The 25,633-nt window shown below is 39.4% G+C and overlaps 2 protein-coding genes and 1 long non-coding RNA gene across 3 annotated transcripts in view; 1 reads left to right on the top strand and 2 right to left on the bottom strand.

Moving 5' to 3' along the window:
- The first annotated feature begins 1,182 nt into the window (after positions 1–1,182).
- On the top strand, positions 1,183–6,860 carry LOC117462425 (ras-related protein Rab-18-B-like). The gene is made up of 7 exons (XM_034104659.1): positions 1,183–1,379; positions 1,758–1,813; positions 1,934–1,995; positions 3,088–3,160; positions 3,402–3,520; positions 4,767–4,833; positions 5,469–6,860. The coding sequence occupies exons 1-7, from the start codon at positions 1,306–1,308 to the stop codon at positions 5,639–5,641; spliced, it is 624 nt and encodes a 207-aa protein (XP_033960550.1). The 5' UTR covers positions 1,183–1,305; the 3' UTR covers positions 5,642–6,860.
- Positions 6,861–10,665: 3,805 nt separating this feature from the next.
- On the bottom strand, positions 10,666–11,871 carry LOC117462901 (uncharacterized). The gene is made up of 2 exons (XR_004553858.2): positions 11,482–11,871; positions 10,666–10,916 (listed from the first exon to the last, which is right to left on the bottom strand). It is a non-coding gene; the product is annotated as an uncharacterized lncRNA (long non-coding RNA).
- A 2,911-nt stretch (positions 11,872–14,782) lies between these two features.
- Positions 14,783–25,633, bottom strand: part of LOC117461861 (homeobox protein Mohawk-like) — a 37,272-nt gene continuing 26,421 nt past the window's right edge. The window contains exons 5-6 of the mRNA XM_034103844.1: positions 15,320–15,353; positions 14,783–15,098 (exon numbers count right to left, since the gene is read on the bottom strand). Coding sequence (XP_033959735.1) covers positions 14,783–15,098; positions 15,320–15,353 — 350 coding nt within the window. The remainder of the gene's footprint in view (positions 15,099–15,319; positions 15,354–25,633) is intronic.

Here is a 25,633-nt window from a genome sequence, read left to right as displayed (position 1 = left end):
GAGGAATATAAAGTAGATGCTCCTTCTCTACTGTCGAGGGTTGTGTGGGTTTTCGCAGCTGTATATATTGTGCTGGAGACCATTTTCAGCTCCTTCATGAAATTAGATTTACATAATTACAGGGTTAGCCCACTCTGTAATGAAAAGAGGCAGATGAGGTTTGAAGAAAGGCTCAGTCAAAGAGCCTATTGAAGGACGGTAGGTGAAGCATGGCTCACTGGGTCCATTTCAATACTTATACTGTCCATTGTTTCCAATTGCAACACCCCCAGGTGATAACTTCTCATGGTTGAGGCAACATTCAGCTTTGGGGCACTCAAGGTCTAATGAATGCAAAGGCACAGAACAAAGCTGTTTTATAATGAATGAGGGTTTTCTTTTCTTCTTTGTTTTCTACCTGTCAATTAACAATGCCTTTTGGTGTGGTAGACTTCCTTCTCTTCTTTTATCAGTTTCATGGTAGACTTAGCCAACTAATATGCAGAGTTGTTTCAAATAAGAAAAAATCATAGACACAATGAAATGAGGTATTCAAAAAGTGCAAGGAGAAAAAAGTAGGCACAACAAAAGTAATACGATTTTAAAATATAATGGTTGATACAGCTGTGAATCTTTTTTAATGAACCTGTAACCAGTATACATTTGTTCCAAAATATAGTCTGATCCTCACCTAAGTTCAATTAATGAACAACAAACACAATCTGTTTTAATTTATAGCACACAAATTGTTGCTTTGTACATATCCATATCGAAAACGTTGTTAAAACAATCACAGTGTAGGTTGGAAAAATGACGTGAAGCCCTAGACTTTAACAACAACTCGGTTAGGAGTGAGCAAACCTTGTTTTAATCAGTGAACAAGATAAGAAGTGTTGTTTGAGCTATTTCGACTTATAATAATCACTTTTTAAATATTTTGAGTTTGTTATTAACAAAAAGCATCTGCTGATGTGAAGCATGCCTCATGCCTTTTACATGTTTAGACTAAATAATCAGAATACAATAAGAACATAATGTTTTCCTATTTTTCTTATTTTATTTATTTAAATAATACTACGACTATTTTAGACAAACTATAAAAACACTGTTAAAAACAGTAATAACCCAAATAAAATGGACAAAAACTATTTTATTTTATCTTATTTTCAAACGACGTGAACCTCAGTGACTTCACGCATCGAAGCTTGGCCGGAAGTTGCGTGAACAGCAGCCTGTCACCGGAGCTGCTAGCCGCCTGCTGCTCCAAAAACAAGTAAAGTTCACCGAAAAAAGCGTCGCCAAGTGCAGGTTAAACTAGCCCCTCTTATGAATATGGATGACGACGTGATAACGACTCTGAAGCTGTTGATAATCGGTGAAAGTGGAGTCGGGAAGTCCAGGTTTGTAGCAAGCTGTTAGCTAGCCTGTTGTGAATGTTGACGTTATTCTTATTATGTAAGTTTATTACACAGATGTTGCTAAGCTAACAGCTAATGTTGTTGATGTCCTTTTCCTGCCAATGTAGGCCACATATTCACTTTTAACAAGTTGACAATTAGGTGTCAGAAAAATGGCAGCGTCATATAGGCAGCTGTAAAACTTCCCCCTGGTATTTTGTTTCCTGATAGGGATGCTGCTGCTCATTTCAACATTACAACTGTGTAGCTATTGTACTGTGCTTGTAACTGACAGAGGGAAGGGTTGATAGAGTTTGCAGTCACCTCACAAAAGCCTAGTGTGTCTTGCTTATAGCCTTGTTTTCTGTATTCTCCTAACAGTCTTCTCCTGAGGTTCACAGAGGATACCTTTGACCCTGATCAGGCAGCAACTATAGGTTTTTAACTTACACACACATGTACATAAACACATGGTTCAACACAGAAATATCATTTAGAAGGTGCCACCATCAAAGCCTTTTCTCTTTACTTTGTTTCTTCCTTTCATTAATGATCAGGTGTGGATTTCAAAGTAAAGACCCTCTCAATAGATGGGAACAAAGCAAAGCTCGCCATATGGGTAAGAAATAAGTCATTATGTCACTGTCTACAGTTTAGTCTTTGTTGTTAGGAAAAACACGAGGATGTACGTGTTTTCTCCACAAGGCGGAGACATTGCACAGCCAGACTCTCATAGAGAAACTTTAACACTTTTCACGAGGCATAACATCCAGATGTCCAATGTAAAAACACTACCACCATTCTCAGTGAGACCATAACCCAAGCCCAAAATACTGAAATGGCATACTCTTTATTGTTGAGAATATTAGAATAATAATTGAGAAACAAGTGTGCCGGAGGATGCCAGGGCTCAAAATGAATTATGAGAAAGAGGACGGCACTTTGTAAAGTCCCATGTTTAATGGGCTGACGCAGGTGTAATACTTATAATGCATGTAGTTTAAATAATAATTCTTTAGCATCAGTCATATTTCAATTATAATAATTGTGATTTTTTTTAATGTCTGATTGGATTAAAACTCATAAATACAATATATGCTTTTTAATTACCTTCTATTTTATTGAATTTCATTATATCTATATTGTCGAATTTGGTCTACCAATCAGCAAACTCCCATATATATAAAAAATGTATAATTCCAATGCCTGACTCATAATATTCTCTTCTTTGTGCCCCGGGGGAATTTCAATAAAAAGAGAAGTAAAATAAATTGATATATTTTCCTGCATTTATATGCACCATACTCTAATCCACTTAACCAACAATACAATCATTCTCAGACACTTAAATGCTGTTTAGTCTCCTAACTTCCCCATATATTTTCAGGCTTGTCCTTCAAGCCAATAAAATTGTATTTTGATAGAAAATAGAAGTACACAATGAAATGTAACTTATGTTTTTGCAGCTCTGCCAGTTCCATAACGTGCCAAGTCATCCTGTTTTAAACATTAGCATTGTGAATAATTTCCTTAAGAATAAAGATTTGCAAAAGAGTTCTCAGGCAGTGGCCAATTTTACAGCGGGACAGTCTGAGACATCGCACGACTTATTGGGAAAATGATGTCTGAGTGTGGACACATGCAGTTTTTAAATGCTTGGCGTTATGGAGCTTTTTGCTGCTGTTAATCTTAAGTGTTTTTACTTTGACAGGACACAGCCGGACAGGAAAGGTTTCGCACCCTGACACCCAGCTACTACCGCGGTGCGCAGGGAGTCATACTCGGTACACAGTGATGTTTATAAAGCCTCATAACCTGTTCTAAACCTGACCTAGAAACACTTTCTCTCTTACCAGCTAACTAATCATCTTCACTCTCCCGCTTTAACACTTTCTTTACACATGTTCTATAAGTCACAGCCATCAGATTACAGCAACTTCTAATACAAATGTTAATAATAAAAGGAAAATGTTCCAATTCATTTTTCCCTCTAACTCCTTTTCTCTGTTTGCATGGTTTTGACAGTGTATGACGTCACAAAGCGCGAGACATTTACGAGGCTTGAAAACTGGCTGAACGAACTGGAGACCTACACAACACGCAATGAAATTGTAAAGATGCTTGTTGGGAATAAAATCGATCGGGTGAGTCTGTCTGACACAAAACAGGTTAAAACAGTTCCAGTTCCATCGGCCCATTTCCTTGACAGATCCTAGACCTCCGACCCAAACCATGTTCTGAACAGTGAATATGAACTGCTACCATCTAATCGGCGATACAGGATCCCACCATTCAATAAGGTCAGACTGAAGCATCCTTTGTGCATCAGTCAGTCCTCTCAGTAAACACAGAGCTAAATCCCAGATCAGATGCAGCTGAAGGCTTTGAGCAGCTTGTCTCTCACTCATTGTGCTGTTATGTTAAATGTTTGTTGTTTGTGTTTCATGTATTGTTGTCTGGATATTTGTCTGTTGATGTTGGACATGGAGCTGCTGTGATGCAAGTCAAATTTCAGACTTGATCTGACGAATAAAGTAATATCGTATCGTATTTCTGGTCATTTAGTAAACCTAAAAGGCTTAAACTCAGCCAAGAAGGTATAATATGTAAGGTTTCCGCATTAAAAACAATTAATTGTTTCCAACATTATTCATCTTTGAAAACACATGCTGTTGTATCCCCTTTGAGCATGCGTCCATGTTTGGTTGTCTGCCAGAAAGTGACTTGTTTTATCACAATTTAAGACCGATTTTTAGGATACACTTTAACGATGTACGTTTTATTTCTACTTCATGTTCTAACCAGAGCAAAATAAGATAAGCAAACTATTGCAGGAGCCAAACCACATTGGAAAACCACTCATTTTTAGCATGCTTTATTCAGTGTTTTCACAGGTTTTGTTTACCTTGCACATAATGTAGCTCCTGGTAAAAACATCTAGAGTGTCTGGATCTTAAGTCAACAGAGAAACAAGCTGAGTAAATGTTAGCAGTTAGCTTGCAGCCCACCCATCCGCCAACATATTGTATACAAGTTTTTACCAGTTATGCTCACTGTGTCCTTTTTGTTTTGCAAATAAGGAGACCTTTTTTTTTGATAATTCTGCTCCTTCTAAAAACCTCCTGATTGATCAACAACAAATTCCACAATCCAACGCTACTTTACGACCCCCCCCCAAACTCTGTATTTTCTCATCGTTTCCACTGAAAGACCTCTCGGGCAGAAAAAAAAAATGTTTAGTTGAATGTTAACCTTTGCTTTTATATTTCCACCTACCTCTTTTGGGAATAAAAAAATAGGTCCTTTGCTTGTGCAGAACAAGACTTTTAATCCTTCAACATGTGTATTCCACATGGAGAAAATAACATAGGATGTCTGTTTGTTTTTCAGGACGACCCTGAAGTGGATAGAAACGAGGGCCTGAAATTTGCTCGGAAACACTCTATGCTTTTTATCGGTAAGTATACATGTCAGACATGCTCATATAAACTCATAGAGCCATAACATGAGGCTTACTGTAAAGCCATTGAAACGTACTTACTGTCCTTAAAAGGCAGAACTGTAATTGTGTAGTTGGACCAAAACATCACTTTAGTAAGTCATGCGTTTTAGTTTTGAGTTGTTTTGTGTTTATACGGCTTTGGGAGAGAGGCTCCAAAAGAAGTGCATTATGATTCAAATCTAGCTGGCTTTCATTTATCGGATCCATCGCTACACGTGTTCCTGATTCCCATCACCTATCTGCCCCTCTCTGGGAAATTACGTTAAAGTTTCTGCAGAGTTTCCATTTTAGAACAGCTAAATTAAGGGTTTCGAAAAAGGGTTGGGCAGCGAAGATGTTGTGGATAAATCCGCTGTCATGTCTTCATCCCACTGGATATGACTCTGGCTTCTTAAAATGAAATCATTTTCAATTTAATAAGTCATATTGGCAACACATGGATATATATTTTTAAGTTTTACGACAGGGTATGCTAAAAATATATATATTGCCCTGTTTTGGGTTTAAAGGGGAATTTATTTGGTCATTTTTCACGTTTCTACCAGGTTTCTTTGCTGATAAATCTGAGTAACCCTCTTTCTTTTGTACAGAGGCCAGTGCAAAGACCAAAGATGGCGTCCAGTGTGCCTTTGAGGAGCTTGTGGAGAAGATCCTCCAGACTCCAGGGCTGTGGGAAAGTGAAAACCAGGGTCAGAAGGTCCGTCTGGGGGACCAAGAGCATGGTGGTGGCAGGGCATGTGGAGGATACTGTTCCATACCCTGAAACTTGAAAAAAACAACGACAACAACTGACAGGAATGACTACGGAGCAGAAACTGATATATTGGATGTGGAACTGAATGAGTACTCTAAAAAAAAAAGTTTGTTCTTTTGGTCGAAAGGACTTTTTGCTGTTTGCACACTTCCTTTTCAACCATCATCTGTCACCACTTTCTGTTAAAAACATGAATGAAAGTATCCTGCAAAAAAAAAAAAGCCTCTTGCCTAAGGAAGTATAGTGACATGCCAAGTGTACGTCATCGGAGTTCATGTCTGGTTTGAATTTAGCTTATTGGCAGCAGTGATTCTGTTGTGCATTAAGGCATCAGGTTAATAGCATAGTGCCTGTTACGTGAACCAATTTGTAGGTTACAGCATATAGCAAATTTACCCCAAATGATGCATTATAATCAATACAGACATCCCCATGATTCCTTTATTGCAAGATTGCTTACACGTTGTGAGCTTTAAATACCAACTTTATGTAACGGCAACAAACGAAATGTTATACAAGATGTTTATTTGTACGTTTTATTCTATATATATATATTGCATCACTTGAATCAACTTGTAAGTCATAATGCACCACAACACTGTGAATGCTCGCTGATTACACTATGGACCGCAGTAATTTACACCATGTAATTTTTGCTCATCCAATTATTATTTGTATTTATAGATGCTTTAAAGATAATCAATTTCCTTTCTCTTATCATGATATATGCAAACCTAGTAGCCATGTTTTAGGACTTCCTGCTATCTGTCTGTCCGGCACCATAATTTCCATAAGGTTTACAGAATTGGAGCTGATATAATACAATATTTTCTTATACTCTCTTCAGCTTTTTTGCCTATCTGACCTGGCAACACGTTTAATTTAGCCTGTACATTTGTTTGCTTGGGTTTTTATTTAGCCATTTCTGTGTGGTGTTGTGGTCCATGTAATGTCCCAGCGACGTATTGAAGGCATTTCTCACACCTTATAGTATGAGAGCATTCCTAAGAGCTTCCTGTCTTCAGAGTTGATTCGATGTATTGTTTGCTTGTTGAAAATTATGCTGACCGTTTTATCCCTGACCTTTTTGTCCCGTTTGCTGTGAATCATATTCAGCGAATTGTAACAATTATATTATCTGCCTTAATTTTGAATGACATGTAGGCTACTAGAGTCATGGCCCAGTAACGTTTGTATTGTTTCAAACTGAAATAAATGACAACCTGGAGATGCCGTCTCTCAATACTTATTATTGTATCGCAATTTGAGAGCTGAGCACGTTGTGTGGAATCCCATAATTAAAAGCAGGTCACAGTGGAAACACAAGTGAGTTTCTCTTTCCAATTTACTTTGTTGATGACTAGCCTGCCGCACATGCTAAAATATTCTCTGCACAAGATGTTAAAAAACAGACTGGAAAAATCCTGTTAATCATGTTTTGTATAATAGTCCCAGAGGACTGCGTGTGATTACAAGCTTATGTTTGGTGTCAGGATGTCCCCAGTTGGAGGACGCTCACCACAAGTCTCTACCAGACGTTTTCCTGAGGCTTATCGTGTTCTTTCTATTTCCAATAACATACGTTTTTGGCAGTTTACCCCCATATTGAGGTCAGAAAATTCCTGAGCTCTCATTTGGAATTTTATTTTGTGTTTTTACATCGAAAGCAGATGACAGTTGTGCGTCTGGCCTATCAGAGATGTTAAAGAAAATACTGAAGATTTAGTTCCTAAGACAGATATCCTATTGTTTTTGTGAGCAACCTGCCTTATTTCATTACAATACATTCCATTTTTTATCAGGAACTTTATCAAAAAGTTGAACTTGCATAACAACCCAGTCTCATGGCATTTCGTGTTCATTAACACGATTTTTAATCTATTGATTCGTGTTCACCAACACGATTTTCCCCTTTTTTTCGTGTTGCACAGCACGATTTTAAAAGCAATGTATTTCTACTGGTAATGTTTTTCGTGCCTGCAGCACGTCTTTTTCTCCGGTCGGGTCGTGGAAGACCGGAAGCTGTGTGGTTCATAAAAACATGTTCTTACTCAATATCAAGCCACAATTATTGCTTTTATTTTAAATCGTATAATTTCGGACTTTTGTTGCCGTCTGTGAGGAAAATAAATGGGGCTCAGAGCCTCAGGATACTGAAATCTGTATTTTTAAAATCTTTTTTTTTGTTATTCTTTTCAAAATAACACACTGTTATTTTTTATTTATTGGTTTAATTCCATAATCTCGGGCTTTTTTGGCGTCCGTCAGGAACTGAATTTCAAAATAAAAATAACCGGAAACACATGTAGGCCTCTAGGAGTTTAGAATGGCCGAAGACACTACACTACCCATAATCCTCAGCTATCGTTTAGGACTACAGTCCTCGTGATTAATCTTCAAACTCTGGGATTGGATGTTGGAGTGGCAGTGCGCCAAGGTTACGCTGAGCGTCAAACAGCTGTTTGAAATGGAACGAAACCACGCCAAACTATCCAAAACTGGAATCGAACGCCCCCCCAGAACTACACACTACACTATTGTGTTTCGCAAAATGTTCTATGGGACGTGTCTACTGTACGTTTTCGTTTATCCCACAATTAGAAGTTGCCAGTATTAAACACATTGGTGTTATCAAATGTAAAACATATAATTAATAAATGGGTGAAAATCGCTTGTGTCCATAATGCGCAGCATTAATATATACCCACATGACAGCTCATTGTTACTTTGTAATTCTCCTCCACTACAATTCAGAGGTTAACCTGGTATTTTTACTCCACTACATTTATTTGAGTTACTTTGCAGATTCTGATTAATTATGTGAAATATAAACAACCCTTAAATCAGACTTTAGTTACACCTGAGTAAAATGCAGGTAAGGTGATTGTCAAGTGCCAACAATCAGGAGAGATATTTGATAGTTGGTGCTTGAGAAGACTAAACATATATCTGCAATTGACATGAATGGAAACGAGTAATAAAGTATATTCATTACTCGTTATTCTCTACTAATAGTTCATTAAAGACTGTATATTATGGCTATTTTGCACATCCCTTTCAAGATTTCAAGATTTTCAAAGGTGTATTGACATATCATATACACAACTACAGTGTATACAATGAATGAAAATCTTAGGTCACAGGTTCCTCAACAGTGCATTACAAGACATCTATCAATATGTGTGTATACCTCCACCATTAAACTGTCATATTCTGCACATTTCTTATACTATCTACATACATAAGAGTATAATACACATGTATAATATCAGTTAAAAATAAGTGCTTCAACATAGTTAACATTGCAGGAAAGCAATATATTAGACGTTAAGTACTTTGTCAGGCTTAATATTTATCTGTAGATAGATGCCCCCAACGTTTTTTTCTTATTTAAAAGAAGACCTTAATCTAAAGTATTATTTAATATTTAAATAAAGGTTAATTCGTGTTTCTGTTTTGCACCTCCTCCTATTAATATCTTTGTACATCCTGCACTAAACTGTTTTATTGTAGAGATCACTTACAGTATCTTCTTGATTTTTTATATTCTCTATTTCTATCACAGACCTTCTACTTTCCCCCTGTGAAAGTATGTACTCTTAATATTTTTTTAATCAAATATAACACATAAAAACAATAATTCAATAACGTGCTTTAACCACTAGGCGGTGCACACAAGGTACACACAGCCATAATAACTTATTAGTGTAGGACACTTATGTATGTACAACATCTGAAGATCTGAAGATGTGTGGTTTTATTCATGCTTTCACATAATTTTACAGCATATTGCTATACTATTTCAGACTCAGTATTTACATTCTTATATTCAAAGAAAATCAGTAATATCTTTAAAAACTACAAGTCTTTTTATATCAGCTGTGCACCGTTATGGTGTAAATATAACCTATCTATGAATTAGATCAAATGTAAAAGTCAGCCGAATTAGTGTTGATACTGCAAGGAGACGTATTGTATGAAGAGAAATTGAAGATGTGGTTTAATTGTTGATATATTTATGATCCACGTCAAGTATTCATTTTCGGGGCTCTATACATAAAGAACTACGGCAGATCTGTAATATGTAATACAGCCGAACCGTGTATTACAATGCCGTTATGTGATGACTTTCAAAGAGAAAAGCAAGAGCACTCGGAATTAAGTATTATTTTATTCTTTTAAAATGTTTTCCGGATTTCATATAATATAAACACCAAATCCCAGCATGCATTGCGGCTAAAACATCCAATCAGCGAGCTTAAACCATAGCTGAGGATCTTGGGTAATTGCTCGAAATGCCTACCTCTGTTTCCGGTTATTTCTATTTTGAAATTCAGTTCCTGACGGACGCCAAAAAAGCCCGAGATTATGGAATCAAACCAATAAATAAAAAATAACAGTGTGTTATTTTGAAAAGAATAACACATTTTTTTTTTTTTTTTTTAAATACAGATTTCAGTACTCTGAGGCTCTGAGCCCCATTTATTTTCCTCACAGACGGCAACAAAAGTCCGAAATTATACGATTTAAAATAAAAACCAGCTTCCGGTCTTCCACGACCCGACCGGAGAAAAAGACATGCTGCAGGCACGAAACACATTACCAGTAGAAATACATTGCTTTTAAAATCGTGCTGTGCAACACGAATCAATAGATTAAAAATCGTGTTGGTGAACACGAAATGCCATGAGACTGGGTTGTGCATAGTCGTACCTTTAAGGCCACAGCAAATATGAGCTATAAACATACTACTAACATCACATTTGAAAAGGACCAATGTGTGTTAGGCAGGTTTATTAACATAAATAAAATATAGTATTCATATTCATTCATTCATATTTATAATCACTTAAACAAAAAATATTCATTTTTTCAACATGCTTGTGTGGCGGTGTGGCTTTCATGTAGAATGCTTGGTTTGCTGACAACGCCACCTGGGGGAGTTTCGCCCCCAGGAAATTACTAAAAACTAAAGTTATACAATTTAATAAAAGGCAATCAGGTTCGTTTGAACACCACAGGCAGAGACAGTATAAAGGATATTACAACAATTGTTATTTTATTGGTACATAATTATATTCCTAATAGTACACAATATAATGTTATAAAAGTTCTCCAGGGAGGAGGGAGAAGGACAGTGCTGGGGCTTACCACGGCGGCAATTAACAAAACGGGGAGGAAGGGGTCAAATCAAAATCACCCGTGACACTGAACATCAAACAAAACGGACACGTGAAGAACACCACCACCAGGGATTGGGTTTGCCGCCTCGAGCCCACAGCACCTGTCCGGCACAAGAGAAACAGTTAAAAATCAGTAAGATTATAAAACTTGGTTGGAGATGAATAAATAAAAGGAAAACAACTAAAATAAACCAAATCTAAATAACCGTAAACAACAAAGACTTGAGTAAACTAATTAAACCAAACGTTAACAAAAGAAAATAAACAAAATCACACAATAACAAAATACTATGAATGTACTCAAAACATGAGATGCACAAAACAGCTAATCAAAAGAAATCAACTAAACAATAAGTGTCCTTGCAATTCCGCGACCTCAAAACGGCCCTGGTGACAGTCCAACACAGAGTAGTCAGGGCCTGTCAATTATATGACGCCACAGCTCGGTGCGAGAGCTCGCCGAGCCAAAACAGCAGGTAGGGGGGAGGGAATGATGACCAGAGGTGGGGAGAGTGGTTACAGCGTCCCAACTTTTACAGCTAGGCGCTGCCACAGAGCCCACCAGGAAGGGAGAATGTTTATGGCACCCCTGGAAAGAGGTTTAAAATGACTGGTGAATAGCCTACTTTATCCATGAATAAATGACAGAAATGCAAGATGTTTAACCTGTCTGGTAGAGAGTGTGATTAGCGAGCTGCCACGCCAAACAATCCACGCGGCCACAAAGGAGAAGCGGAGAGGGAGGGAGCAGATTTGTCTCCTCCAGGGCTGCAGTCGAATAGTCCAAAGATCAGCTCCTAAATTCTAACCCTATCGTCTATTCCTTGACCTCTGAGTGAAACGTCACGGGATTAAGGGATAGTGGACAGGAGAATTCAAAAGGATTTAGGAGAAGAGGCTGCGGTACTTTAGAGAATCCGAATGCACTTTCACTATCCGACGTGTTGATGATGCGCCAGCTGAGGTCATGAATGTGCGTCTGCTGCTGCTGTGGGGAAACTATGGAAACTACAGTTTTCTATACAGCGGACTACAACATGGATGTTTAATAAGAAGGAGGGACTACTGTGAACTCATCTAGAGACTCTGCACCGTGCTCTGATGCTGCTGCTTTATGAACGTGGACAACAGAGAAACATATTCTTCAGGACCAAAGTTGGAATTGAAATAAAAAAGGAAAGTGAAACTTATGCTCGTCACCCTCTCCCTCCGGTCCACATTAATACCAATGATCCCAATACGTATGATTGTATGAACTAAAGATCTTAAAATCAATACAAATGTATTTATTATAAACGTTAGTCCCTAACATCTATCACTGTGTATATCACCGTTCAAACATCTTTTAAAAGTTGAACAAACCCCACACAGCTCAGTAAAGACTGTGAAATGTTGACTTTATTTGATAATTTCAGTAAAAACTAACGTTCATATTTCTCTGTTTGATTATAATACTGATGAACGTTAAAAAAAAGCACTTTGGCAACTTACCACCTATGTTTTAAAATGCTTAATAAGCACCGTGACTTTCATGATATCATTTCTCGGTCATAATCGGTTGTTTCCGTGAACGGCCGACTGTTGAGTGACGGCAAATGCTGCAGCTGCAAGGCATTGTGGGGCAGCATTTTCGCTTCTCCTGTCGGTTACGGAGGTCCAGTGGTTCCTAAGCTAAAGGAGGTTATAAAGGAAGTTTGAAACCTCCTTTCCTATCATTCTCATCATTCAAGAGAATTCGAACGGCACTTATCATGGCTGCCACTGAGGGACTTCCGGGTCATTTCACTCCTTTAGGAAGGTTCCTAAGCTAAATGGACTATTCGACTTCAGCCCAGGTGCGCTAGCATGGTGCCAAGCAGCGTCACAGAGGGAGGAGACGTGACGTCCGGTCACACTTGTAAAGGTAGAAAGGAGTCGAAGGGTATTCCGTTGAAGCCCCTTTATTCCTCGCCACTGGAGCTTTTAAGTTGCTGTGATAAGCAGTTAGCTTGTAACATGTAACGTTAGCATTTATTTGGCTTCACATTTACGGTGACCTGACCAATGTACTTTTAGCTTTGTTGTTGCTTAGCGAATCTATATGACAAATGTTGCTTCAATTCTAGAATCGTTGGCAACTTCAACTTCACAAGATGTTGATGTTGGAAGCAAGTTGCTTTGGCTGGAGTTTTGACCAATTAGGTTTGAACAGTCTTTGGTTGAATGCAGGCAAACTGTCCATGTCGACAGCAAAAAGTGATTTAGCTATAGTTACAAGCTAGCTTTGAGTTAGCTTGTAAAAAAATCCGGTCGTAGTCGTCGTCTCTCAATTCACAATGTTATTCTTGCATATCAAGTTGCTAACTGTAAAGAATGAGCTGCTACAAGAACCTCACAAATATAGCCCCAGCAGCCTATCATCTTTAGGGCTGCAGCAGATGAGTTCTGAGATTGCTATTATGCTAATGGAAGACTCATAAACTTCTAAATGTTCCACATTTTTCTCGCTAGTTTCTAATTAGGTGTTTGTTGTTTGGTGCTAAAACAGTTAGCCTATCGGTCTGTAGAGCTCTTTTCAAAATGGAAACAATGAGAGCGGTAAAGTGAACCAAAACAGTTAAAGGTGGGGTATGTAATTTATTTCAGAAACACTTTTTGTTATATTCCATGGAATGCTCTTAACATCCCGATAGCAATGAATATATTAAATGCTTTGACAATAAAACCAAACATTTGATCTGGAAGCCGTAGCGCTGTAAAAAGCACGACCAATCATTTTAGCCGGCCCGGCTAAAATAACTGGATGGCCTACCTGCCTGTCAGCCTTCCATCTGTGCACAAACTTATCTCGTGCCATCATTGGTCATGTGCGCGTTCGTGTGTGTTGGAGGAGGGGCTCTGTAAGGAAGTGGCAGATTTTTTCCGGTTGTGTATTTTCAAATTCTAGCGCACTCGAGCTGGTTTCTCCAAAATGACCGACCCCACCTTTAAGCTGTTGGCTAAAAAAGCTGATTTACTGACTTGTATCTCAACAAATGTAACTATCCAACCCAGTCTCACGGCATTTCGTGTTATAGTCACACACTCACCCCCATCACACAGAACGGAAACACAGAAGCAATGTAAATAATAACAAATGATTAAAAATACAGATTTCAGTATTCTGAGGCTCTGAGCCCCATTTATTTTCCTCGCGGACAGCAAAACAAGTCCGACATTATACAATTTAAAATAAAAACAATAATCGTGGCTTGATATTGAGTAAGAACATATTTTTATGATCCACACAGCTTCTGGTCTTCCAAGACCCGACCGGACAAAAATACATGGTGCAGGCACGAAAGACACTACCAATAGAAATACATTGCTTTTAAAATCGTTCTGTGTGACACGAAAAAAATGGGAAAATCGTGTTGGTGAACACGAATCAATAGATTACATTTATTTCGTGACTATAACACGAAATGCCGTGAGACTGGGTTGGCATTTCACTTAAATTACTGTTGCCCTGCTCTATGCCACCCTTCTGTCCATATTACAACCTTTTTAAAAAGTATATAACGTTGCTGCGAGTCCTACAATTGCACACATGAATATTGCCACTAAATACAGTTCAGTAAAACACAAGTATGCAGCTCCAGCCACGGCAAGGCAATGATTTAAAGCAAGCGACTGGTCAAAAGATTTCACATTGGGTTTATTCAAATAGCTGCTGTCAGATTTAAGCATTGGATGATAGTCCAGTCTCGTGGAAGTTAATATAACTTACTGCAACAGACGGCAATAGGAAGTCATTAGAAACATGGCAAAAAAGTAGAAAATACTCAACTGCATTCGGTCAGTTTTTCCCTTTTACAATGTAGAAATGATTGAAAATGTCAAAGTTTATCAGCTTTACAAAAGAACAGAGGCTGTACAGATATTGCTCAGCACTTAAGCATCTGGTATTCCTATATGGAACAATTGACCAGATGCTTTCATGAAATGCCTACACGCTGTTTGCCAGGGCCACATTAACAGTCTGGACTTCAGAGATATGGGAGGACTTCTGGATGATGCGGCTGGTGAGAGTGGGACCCGTGGTGCAGCTCTGCCTCAGACCCGCGTTGGGTCCTGTGACACGTATCCTGTCCAGGATACTGGTAACCGAGGTGGGACCTCGTGTGCTGCTCTGCCCTGTACCAGCTTTGGGCCCTGTCAAGCTGCTCTGCCCCTGGGCCAGGTTGGTAAGAGCCACGGCGGCGTGAATCTCCCTCCAGTCCTGATCACCTCGACTATGCTGACCTCGGCCCTGCTGCTGCTCCCTGCAAGTAAAAAAAAAAAAACATTGATACAAAGCAGAAATGGTGCATTTGCCTTTTCATACAGAGCCAAAATGATATGGGTGAATGAAGAGGTTGCGGTTCAGATTCAAGAAAAACTTCCAAGAGGGATTATGTAAGGTATTACTTTTCAAGCTCATGAAAATTGAAGAGGGCAAGGAGCTGATTGGATTGCAGATTGAGCGAGGAATAATTTCACTTACCTGTCACATTTAGTTGACGTATAGTCCATTGTGTCTGTAAGAGAGAAGAAAATAGTTCACCTACATATCCCATGAATCTGTTAACTTGATAGCAGTGAAATTGCAAACAGGATAATCAATGTTGAGATTAGGCCTGTATGTTAGTGATCCATAGGCCCAATTCCAAACCTACCCCTACACCCTCTCCCTTCCCCATTTAACTTGAGTTTGCGTGGAGGGTTGGCTACATTAAGTGCTGTTCAAAACCAAGTGTAAGCGTTGCATGGATTTAGTAGCTTAGACCTTTTAATTCATTGTCAAGTTTGTATATTGAATGGAATCAAGCAACAAGAAGAGGTTCACACAAAAATGGCACTAACGTTTTTTTTTATATTATCATAATGTATTATATTTTAGTATATACAGTGGGGCAACCAATTGTGCAAATTCTCCAACTTAAAAATATGAGAGAGGCCTGTAATTTTCATCCTAGGTATACTTCAACTATGAGAGACAAAATGAGAAAAAAAAGCCAGAAAATCACATTGTCTGATTTTTAAAGAATTTATTTGTAAATTATGGTGGAAAATAAGTATTTGGTCAATAACAAAAGTTCATCTCAATACTTTGTTATATACCCTTTGTTGGCAATGACAGAGGTCAAACGTTTTCTGTAAGTCTTCACAAGGTTTTCACACACTGTTGCTGGTATTTTGGCCCATTCCTCCATGCAGATCTCCTCTAGAGCAGTGATGTTTTGGGGCTGTCGCTGGGCAACACAGACTTTCAACTCCCTGCAAAGATTTTCTCTGGGGTTGAGATCTGGAGACTGGCTAGGCCACTCCAGGACCTTGAACTCCTTCGTTGCCCGGGCGGTGTGTTTGGGATCATTGTCATGCTGAAAGACCCAGCCACGTTTCATCTTCAATGCCCTTGCTGATGGAAGGAGGTTGTATCTCACGATACATGGCCCCATTCATTCTTTCCTTTACACGGATCAGTCGTCCTGGTCCCTTTGCAGAAAAACAGCCCCAAAGCATGATGTTTCCACCCCCATGTTTCACAGAAGGTATGGTGTTCTTTGGATGCAACTCAGCATTCTTTCTCCTCCAAACACGTCTAGTTGAGTTTTTACCAAAAAGTTCTATTTTGGTTTCATCTGACCATATGACATTCTCCCAATCCTCTTCTGGATCATCTAAATGCTCTCTAGAAAACTTCAGACGGGCCTGGACATGTACTGGCTTAAGCAGGGGGACACATCTGGCACTGCAGGATTTGAGTTCCTGGCGGCGTAGTGTGTTACTGATGGTAGCCGTTGTTACTTTGGTCCCAGCTCTCTGCAGGTCATTGACTAGGTCCCCCCGTGTGGTTCTGGGATTTTTGCTGACCGTTCTTGTGATCATTTTGACCCCACGGGGTGATATCTAATATAATCATTGATATCGCGAAACCCGCAGGTCCCCACCAACCCGTTCACGTATCTAACAGATATTCCCCACTCAGCGAGACACCCGCTGAGAAGCCAACTCTGGTTATTGGTAGCTCTATTATGAGACACGTGAATTTAGAGACCGAAGCCTCCACAGTCACATGCATTCCGGGGGCCAGAGCGGGCGACGTTGAGGCGCATCTTAAACTGCTGGCTAAAAATAAACATAAATACGGTAGGATTGTTATTCACGTCGGTGGTAATGATGTTCGTTTACGCCAATCAGAATGCACCAAACTTAATGTGGAGTCGGTGTGTAGTTATGCTAAAACAATGTCGGACACCGTAATCTTCTCTGGTCCCCTCCCCAATCTGATCAATGATGACATGTATAGCCGCATGTCATCATTTCAGCGCTGGTTGTCTTGGTGGTGCCCAGCAAACAATGTGGGCTTCGTAAATAATTGGACAGCCTTCTGGGGAAAACCTGGTCTGATTAAGAGAGACGGCATTCATCCTACTTTGGAAGGTGCAGATCTCATTTCGGCAAACATTTCAGGGCTTTGTGGACTTAATCCATGACAAACTGGAGTTGAGACCAGGAGGCGGAGTCGCAGTCTTACACGCTTCTCTGCGCTCTCTCCTAGGCAGTCATCCATAGGAATCCCGAACCCAATAAAATACCCAATATTAGTGGTGTGTGTGTCTGCCCAAGGACAATTTAAGGTAAAACCTAATAGAGGTGTCATACATAATAACCTAATAAAAGTAAATGTAACAACTACTACAGTGCAACAAAACAGGAAGATTAAATGTGGTCTCTTAAACATAAGATCTCTAGCATCTAAAGCAATATTGGTAAATGATTTAATATCAGATTATAATATTGATATATGCTGTCTCACTGAAACTTGGTTGAGACATGAAGAATATGTCAGCATAAATGAGGCCACTCCACCCAGCCATATCAACACTCATATTGCTCGAGGCACGGGCCGAGGAGGTGGAGTTGCAGCAATCTTTGACTCAAGTTTACTTATCAATACTAAACCAAAATTAAATTATACCTCCTTTGAAAGCCTCGTTTTTAGTCTTACGCATCCGACCTGGAAAACTTTGCAGCCAATCTTATTTGTTACAGTGTATCGTGCACCAGGTCCTTATTCAGAATTCTTATCAGAATTCTCTGAGTTTTTATCAACTTTGGTTCTTAAAACAGACAAAGTAATTATCGTAGGTGACTTTAATATTCATGTTGACGATGATAAAAATAGCCTTACTGTTGCATTTAACTCTATATTAGATTCTGTTGGTTTCTGTCAGAGTGTAAATAAACCAACCCACTGCTATAATCACACTCTCGACCTTGTTCTGACTTATGGTATTGAAATTGAGCAACTATTAGTCGAACCGCATAATCCTGCTCTATCCGACCATTTCTTGGTAACTTTTGAAGTACTTTTACTAGACTACAAAGCATTAGTCAAAAGCTCCTGCAGCAGAAACCTATCTGTTAGTGCTATAGCCACATTTAAGGAAGAGATTCCACCAATACTTAACTCGATAGCATGTCTGCATGAAGGGGAGGAAACGTATACAAAATGTACACCACCCCAAATTGATCATGTTGTTGATAGTGCTATAGATGCGCTGCGAATAAAATTAGACTCTCTTGCTCCTTTCAAAAAGAAGAAAATAAAACAACATAGATTAGCTCCATGGCATAATGCCGAAACCCGCAAAATAAAGCAAAAGTCTAGACCAGTGGTTCCCAAACGGTGTGCCGCGGCACACTGGTGTGCCGTGAGGCAAGTCCGGGTGTGCCGTGGGATTTTGTGACAACCATACCTTTTTATTGCAATATACAACTATACAAAAATAATAAAAAATTAATTTACTATATCAGTACTTTGTAGGTTTATATGTACGTAATCTGCGCGACTTGCGCGTCCACATCTCCACGTGCAGTGCTGCATACACATGGCTGAGTCAGCGATAACTCTCGAGGGGTGGAGGTATGCCCATTATTTTGAGTTCATCCGAAGAATAGACAGGAATGTGACGGTGAGGTGCAAACTGTGTCCAGGCCAGAAGCTGTTATCCACTGCTGTAAACACCACGTCAAACCTCAACAAGCACCTGCAAAGAACACATGCTAAGGTGGAGCTACCGCACACGCTATTTGTTGTTTGTTTATATCACAGTCTGTTCTTCTTCTCTGTCTTCCGGTTGTTGCCTGTTTTGAATGACGAATACACACTACCGCCACCTGCTGGTAAGGAGAGTTATTGCCACTCACGCATGCGCAGTTCGTACGTGCTCGGCTGAAGTCTTTGCGGTGTCTGGTTCCAGTGCAACACATGGCCAACACGCAGGAGAACACGCCGACGCAACAGAGTGAGCAGAGATAGACTGCACAAAATATACAGATAGCAGGAGACAGAGAACAGCCATGGTCAGATAGGAAAACATTCAGGATCTGGATCAGTCTTATGCGACAATGGAAACTGAACTAAAGAGAACATTTGAAACTTTAGCAGTCTGCGTGATCTGCTTGCAGGGAGGGGCGGGCCGGCCCTGCGAGTAAAGTAACGAGTAAAGTAACGAGTAAAGTAACGAGTTACTTTATGTAGAGAGTAACGAAGTAGTGTAATATATTACTTTTTTTACTTTTTTAAAGTAATATGTAATATATTACTTTTTTTTAGTAACGACCCCATCTCTGCTGAAATGTTACATTTATAATTTGTAGTTCAGGACCATGGACAATGCAGCTTCCTTGCATTGACAGTTCTCTGTGCTGAATTTCCTTTGTCTCATTTTTAATGTTGTGACCTGTCTGGTTTAAATGAATGTGTTGCTGCTTTGATGAAGCCTAATTTGATAACGTTTCAAATTAATTTCTGAAATATTTCGTTAATAAATATTTCATGAGTAATATAGTTGTCTTTGTCACATTTTATTTGGCATTAGTAAATAATTATGCACATTTACAGATATTTTACATGATATCAGTGATAACACGTGTTATAAGGGCTATTTTGCACAATAGGTGTGCCTTGAGATTTGTACTTGTCCTTTGGTGTGCCTTGGGCACAAAAAGTTTGGGAACCACTGGTCTAGACAACTTGAAAGGATATGGCGTTCCACTCAACTTGAAGAATCTCGTTTAATTTGGCATATTACTCTCAATGAATATAAGAAAGCACTGCGTAAAGCGAGAGCAGCCTACTACTCTTCATTAATAGATGAGAATAAGAATAATGCAAGATTTCTTTTCAGCACTGTAGCCAGGCTGACAGAGAGCCACAGCTCGATTGAGCCTTCTATTCCCATAGCACTCAGTAGTAATGATTTGATGTGCTTTTTTAACGATAAAATTGTTACTCTTAGAAACAAAATTAATGACCTCTTGCCTTTGACCAGTATAGTGTTATCAACAGCTCCCGGAAACGTAAGTTCTAATATTACACTAGATAGTAAACTAGAATGCTTTTCAGCCATTAACCTTGAACAATTACATTCAATGATTCTCTCTTCTAAACCATCAACGTGCATGTTAGACCCAATTCCAACTAAGCTGTTGAAGGAAGTTTTTCCATTAATTAGCACTTCTTTATTAAATATTATGAATATGTCTTTATTATCAGGCTATGTTCCACAATCATTCAAAGTAGCAGTGATAAAACCGCTTCTTAAAAAGCACAACCTCGATCCAGAGGTTTTAGCCAACTATAGACCTATTTCTAATCTTCCGTTCCTCTCAAAAATTCTTGAGAAAGCGGTCGCAAAACAGTTGTGTGATTACTTAAAAAACAATGATTTATTTGAAGATTTTCAGTCTGGCTTTAGAACACATCATAGCACAGAGACAGCTCTGGTTAAAGTCACAAATGATATTCTAATAGCCTCAGACAAGGGACTTGTCTCTATTCTTGTTTTGCTCGATCTCAGTGCTGCATTTGATACTATCGACCATGATATCCTATTGCAAAGACTAGAGCACTTAGTTGGCATACAGGGAACTGCTTTAGGCTGGTTTAGGTCCTATCTATCTGAACGCTCTCAGTTTGTACGTGTTAACGATGAATCTTCCACGCAAACCAAAGTTAGCCATGGAGTGCCACAGGGCTCAGTGCTCGGACCTATTTTATTCACATTATATATGCTTCCGTTAGGCAATATTATAAGGAATCATTCTGTAAACTTTCATTGTTATGCGGATGATACTCAACTATATTTATCAATCAAGCCTGATGAAATTAATCATCTAAATAAAATTCAAGACTGCCTTAAGGACTTAAAAACGTGGATGACCTTAAACTTTTTGATGTTAAACACGACCAAAACTGAAGTTATTGTACTTGGCCCGAAGAATCTACGAAACAAATTATCTAAAGATATACTAACTATGGATGGCATTAATTTGGCCTCCAGTGAGACTATAAGGAATCTTGGTGTTATATTTGATCAGGATTTATCCTTTAATGCCCACATAAAATCAATTTCAAGGACCGCCTACTTCCATCTACGTAACATTGCAAAAATCAGGCATATCTTGCCTCAAAACGATGCAGAGAAACTAGTCCATGCATTTGTTACTTCTAGGCTGGATTATTGTAACTCTTTATTATCAGGGAGTACCAAGAAGTCAGTCAAGTCGCTTCAGCTGATTCAAAATGCTGCGGCTCGTGTACTAACCAGAGTTAGGAAAAGGGACCACATTACTCCTGTTCTGGCTGCCTTACACTGGCTCCCTATAGAACACAGGATAGAATTTAAAATTATTCTTCTCGCCTACAAAGCCCTTAATGGGCAGGCGCCATCTTACCTTAAAGAACTCATTATACCCTACTGTCCTACTAGGGCATTGCGTTCCAAGAATGCAGGGTACAATGGGAGCCAGAGCCTTTTCTTATCAAGCTCCACATTTGTGGAATCAGCTTCCAGTTTGTGTTCGGGCGGCAGACACCCTATCCGTTTTTAAGAGTGCGCTTAAGACCTTCCTTTTTGATAAAGCTTATAGTTAGGGCTGATTAGATTCAGCCCCTAGTTTTGCTGATATAGGCTTAGTTTGTCGGGGGACATCTTACTTCTTCCTTCTCTCTGTCTATACCTGTGTACTCTCATGTTCCGATTAACCCAGCTTCCCCAAATGTCTTTCTTTTTGGTGTCTATATACGCTGGGATCCGGAGTCATGGATGATCCTGCGGTCCTGTGTCCTGGATCGCGAGCGCTGGATCTTGAGTCGTGGCTGTGGTCCTGGATGGATATCCTCGTGGATTCATCTTCCTATTATACACACATGCATTTCCAAACATTTGGACTACCTATGTTGCAAATGTATTATCTTTTCAATTTACACACGGCATCTATTGCACGTCTGTCCGTCCTGGGAGAGGGATCCCTCCTCTGTTGCTCTCCCTGAGGTTTCTCCCATTTTTCCCTTTAAACTGGGTTTTCTTTGGAAGTTTTTCCTTGTACGATGTGAGGGTCTAAGGACAGAGGGTGTCGTATTGTCATACTGATATTCTGTATAAACTGTGAAGACCACTGAGACAAATGTAACATTTGTGATATTGGGCTATATAAATAAACATTGATTGATTGATTGATTGATTGATTGATTGATTGATTGATTGATTGATATCTTGCGTGGAGATGTTTCCTGGAACTATCTAGTAAATCGCGTTCACACCGGAATAAGTCCCTTAGGGAGCCGCTGACGTCTCTTCTTCTTCTTCTTCTTCTTCTTCTTCTTCTTCTTCTTCTTCTTCTTCTTCTTCTTCTTCTTCTTCTTCTTCTTCTTCTTCTTCTTCTTCTTCTTTGGGTTTACTGGCAGGCCGCAAACAACTTCACGGCGTATACTGCCACCTGAAGTCCCCGGCTGGAAGTCCCCGGAGTTGGGGACTGGCTTGCCTTCCGAGTAAATCGCTAGAAGCGCCGACACCTCCTCATCACTCCACCGCTCCCATGTTTTCTTTTGTGTTGCCATAAATTAGTCTCTCTCCGTTGGTGCGCTGGGCTAATGCTAATAATGCTGATGCGAGCAAAGAAAATGGCGGCTTCACAATTTTTTTTCAGAGTTTTACGGGCCGTGGTTTGCAATTCGCCCAGCCAATCAGATATTGGAACCTTTTTCTCCCCAGGGAAAAAAAGGGTGAAAAGGTTTGCAAAAAAAAGTTCTAGTTCCAGAACGCAAAATCCCAGGAACTATCAGAACTATTCCTGGGAAAAGTACTCCGGTGTGAAAGCGCCTATTGCCACTTTCTTCCTTTAAATAAAGCATACTTTCGTTTTTTTAATTGGCTAGTGAGCCATTTGAATTGTAGCGTTAATAAACAACATGTTTTGGTTTTATAAATCACTTTTCTCTCTTTTCCCCCAGTATGTTTAACTTTTTCTCACTTTCCTTTGCCCCTAGATTGTTGGGGAATATAACATATGGTATAAATGTTTAATTTTCAGCATGTGAGTATGTATGTAACTCTCAGGATGGGTTTTCCAGTGCCAAAAAGGTTTGCCTCAGTGAAGTGTATCAGTCTGCTTGTGCTCAGATTCTGTGGCCAAAACAAACGCAATGCTCTGTTTGTTTTAAGATTTTGAGAGGGGAAGAAAACAAAATCTGATATCTGCATCATGTCAGGAGGTACGGTGGCCCTGATGTGCAAGTCAAAACAACATTTCACAAAACACTACAGCATTTCACAAAACACTTCAACATTTCATAAAACACAACGACATTTCAAAAAACACCAAAGCATTTCACAAAACGCTACAGCATTTCACAAAACGCTACAGCATTTCACAAAACACCACAGCATTTCACAAAACACTTCAACTTTTATGGAAAGGGTATTCCTTCAAGCCCCTGTCACACTGTCCCGAAATTGACACCACACGGATATGGAATTGTGAATTTCGCATGAAGATGGTGCCGAACTTGGTCAACAGCCAAGCAACAGCCGAAGCAAGTACGACTCCTACAGAAGGCCACACAATGGCACCTGAACCACACACGAAAATATGGTCGTAGACCAGTGTTTCTCAAACATTTTCATACCAAGGACCACTTAACCAATAAAAAAACACTCGCGGACCACCTAACTCCACAGATATCCAAATTCACATCGTTGTTCTAGAACAGATTACAATCGCCTGAAAATGGTACAAACAAGTGGCAACATGTCTGACGAAGGTGTTGCGCTGGGCTATATCATGCAATCGAAAGTGAAACTTAAGCTCACTCCATTGCGGAGATATTCCCGTGAGAGTGCGGAAAACTTAAATGTATTTATTTATTTCAAATGTGAAATGTTACCAATATACTTACGGACCACTAGGGGGCGCTCACGGACCACCAGTGGTCCGGGGACCACACTTTGAGAAGCACTGTCGTAAACTTTACTGATGATTTATGTATCCAGCTTGTGCCTCTTCGGGGGGTGCTAACATTTAAACATACACTTTATTCTTTACTTTCTCCGTCTTTATATGTAGATTAGAAGATATTACTTATCTCCGTCATGTTGTTTCCATAGCAACAACAACTTCCTGTCAACAGCGTAAACTCGCCTTCAAAATAAAAGCATCTAAATAAAAGAGGAAGTTAATCTAAATTACATTTAAAGGTCCCAAGTCATGCTTTTCCGGTTATTACCCATCCCCTTGTGTGTTATGAAGGTTTTTATGCATGTAAACGGTCTGCAGAGTCACAAACCCTCAAAGTACACCCTGTAGCGAGTAAAACTTAACTTAATCTTAGGGGAATATTTTAACAAAGGATATACATATGATGTTATCCTCTACATCAGTGCTTCTCAAAGTGTGGTTCGTGAGTGCCCCCTAGTGGTCCGTGAGTATATTGGTAACATTTCACACTTTAAATAAATAAATGTAAGTTATCCGCACTCTCGCAGGAATATCTCCGCAATGGAGCGAGCTTAACTTTCACTTCTGATTGCATGATATAGCCCAGCGCAACACCTTCATCACACATGTTGCCACTTGTTTGTACCATTTTCAGGCGATTTGTAATCTGTTCTAGGAAAACGATGTGATTTTGGATATTTGTGGAGTTAGGTGGTCCGCGAGTGTTTTTTTATTGGTTAAGTGGTCCTTGGTATGAAAAACTTTGAGAAACACTGCTCAACATGCTGTCAACCCATCACCACATCAACATATCCCAAAACATCAGCCGTTAGCTGTTAGCACACAGAGCTCACAGCTCCTCATATCTGTTCAGAAACTGGACAAAAGTTAAACATATACAAACCGGGCGAATACAGTCGCTGCTTTATTTCTGTCTGTATCATGAGTTGTGAGTTTGGACGGAGCAGCTACAGGTTAGTTTAGCCTGATTGATCCGATCTCCATTCAGAAAACACGCATTGTAAAAGGTTTTTCGCCTGCCGTCTTGTCTGCACACTTGTCAAAGCATTAATTCATGGTTTTTGCTAACCATACGGTATCAGTATGTTGTTACTTCGGCATTATTTTGAAATGTGTATTACAATGAAATCACGGTAAAATATGTTCATTTTGTTGGTATCTACCATAGTATTTACATGGGGTTGGGAGATAAGCCCCGAATATTCGCATCGCTCTAATCGCTCGAGTTTCACCGCCGCTGTCAGCTGTGTTTACTCCTGTCATTCAAACAGGAAGTGCTGGAGAGGGGGCAGGGCTTATATAAATATGTTGAAATTAAAGTTGAAATAATACAAATAAAGTTGAAATGTTAGGATCTTGATCGTGTTATATACTGAACATTGATTTTTTTTTACAGCAGATTTATTTTTTAAATGCATTTCTTTAGTTGTGCCAGGCCAGTGTTGTAGTCAAGTCACCAATTCACGAGTCCAAGTCACCCTCGAGTCACCACTCTTCGAGTCCGAGTCCA

This window comes from Pseudochaenichthys georgianus, chromosome 17 (assembly GCF_902827115.2).
Source record: "Pseudochaenichthys georgianus chromosome 17, fPseGeo1.2, whole genome shotgun sequence".
In the NCBI taxonomy this organism is placed as follows: domain Eukaryota; kingdom Metazoa; phylum Chordata; class Actinopteri; order Perciformes; family Channichthyidae; genus Pseudochaenichthys; species Pseudochaenichthys georgianus.
The sequence above is the reverse complement of the archived record's forward strand: the minus strand, read 5'-3'. Positions and strand labels throughout refer to the sequence as shown.

What these genes read in the sequence shown, in the direction of transcription:
- LOC117462425 (XM_034104659.1), top strand. Translation starts at nt 1,306, where the DNA reads ATGAATATGGATGACGACGTGATAACGACTCTGAAGCTGTTGATAATC. An exon ending in TGCGCAGGGAGTCATACTCG is followed by an intron (nt 3,161 to 3,401) that starts GTACACAGTGAT and finishes TGGTTTTGACAG; the next exon opens with TGTATGACGTCACAAAGCGC. An exon ending in TTGGGAATAAAATCGATCGG is followed by an intron (nt 3,521 to 4,766) that starts GTGAGTCTGTCT and finishes TTTGTTTTTCAG; the next exon opens with GACGACCCTGAAGTGGATAG.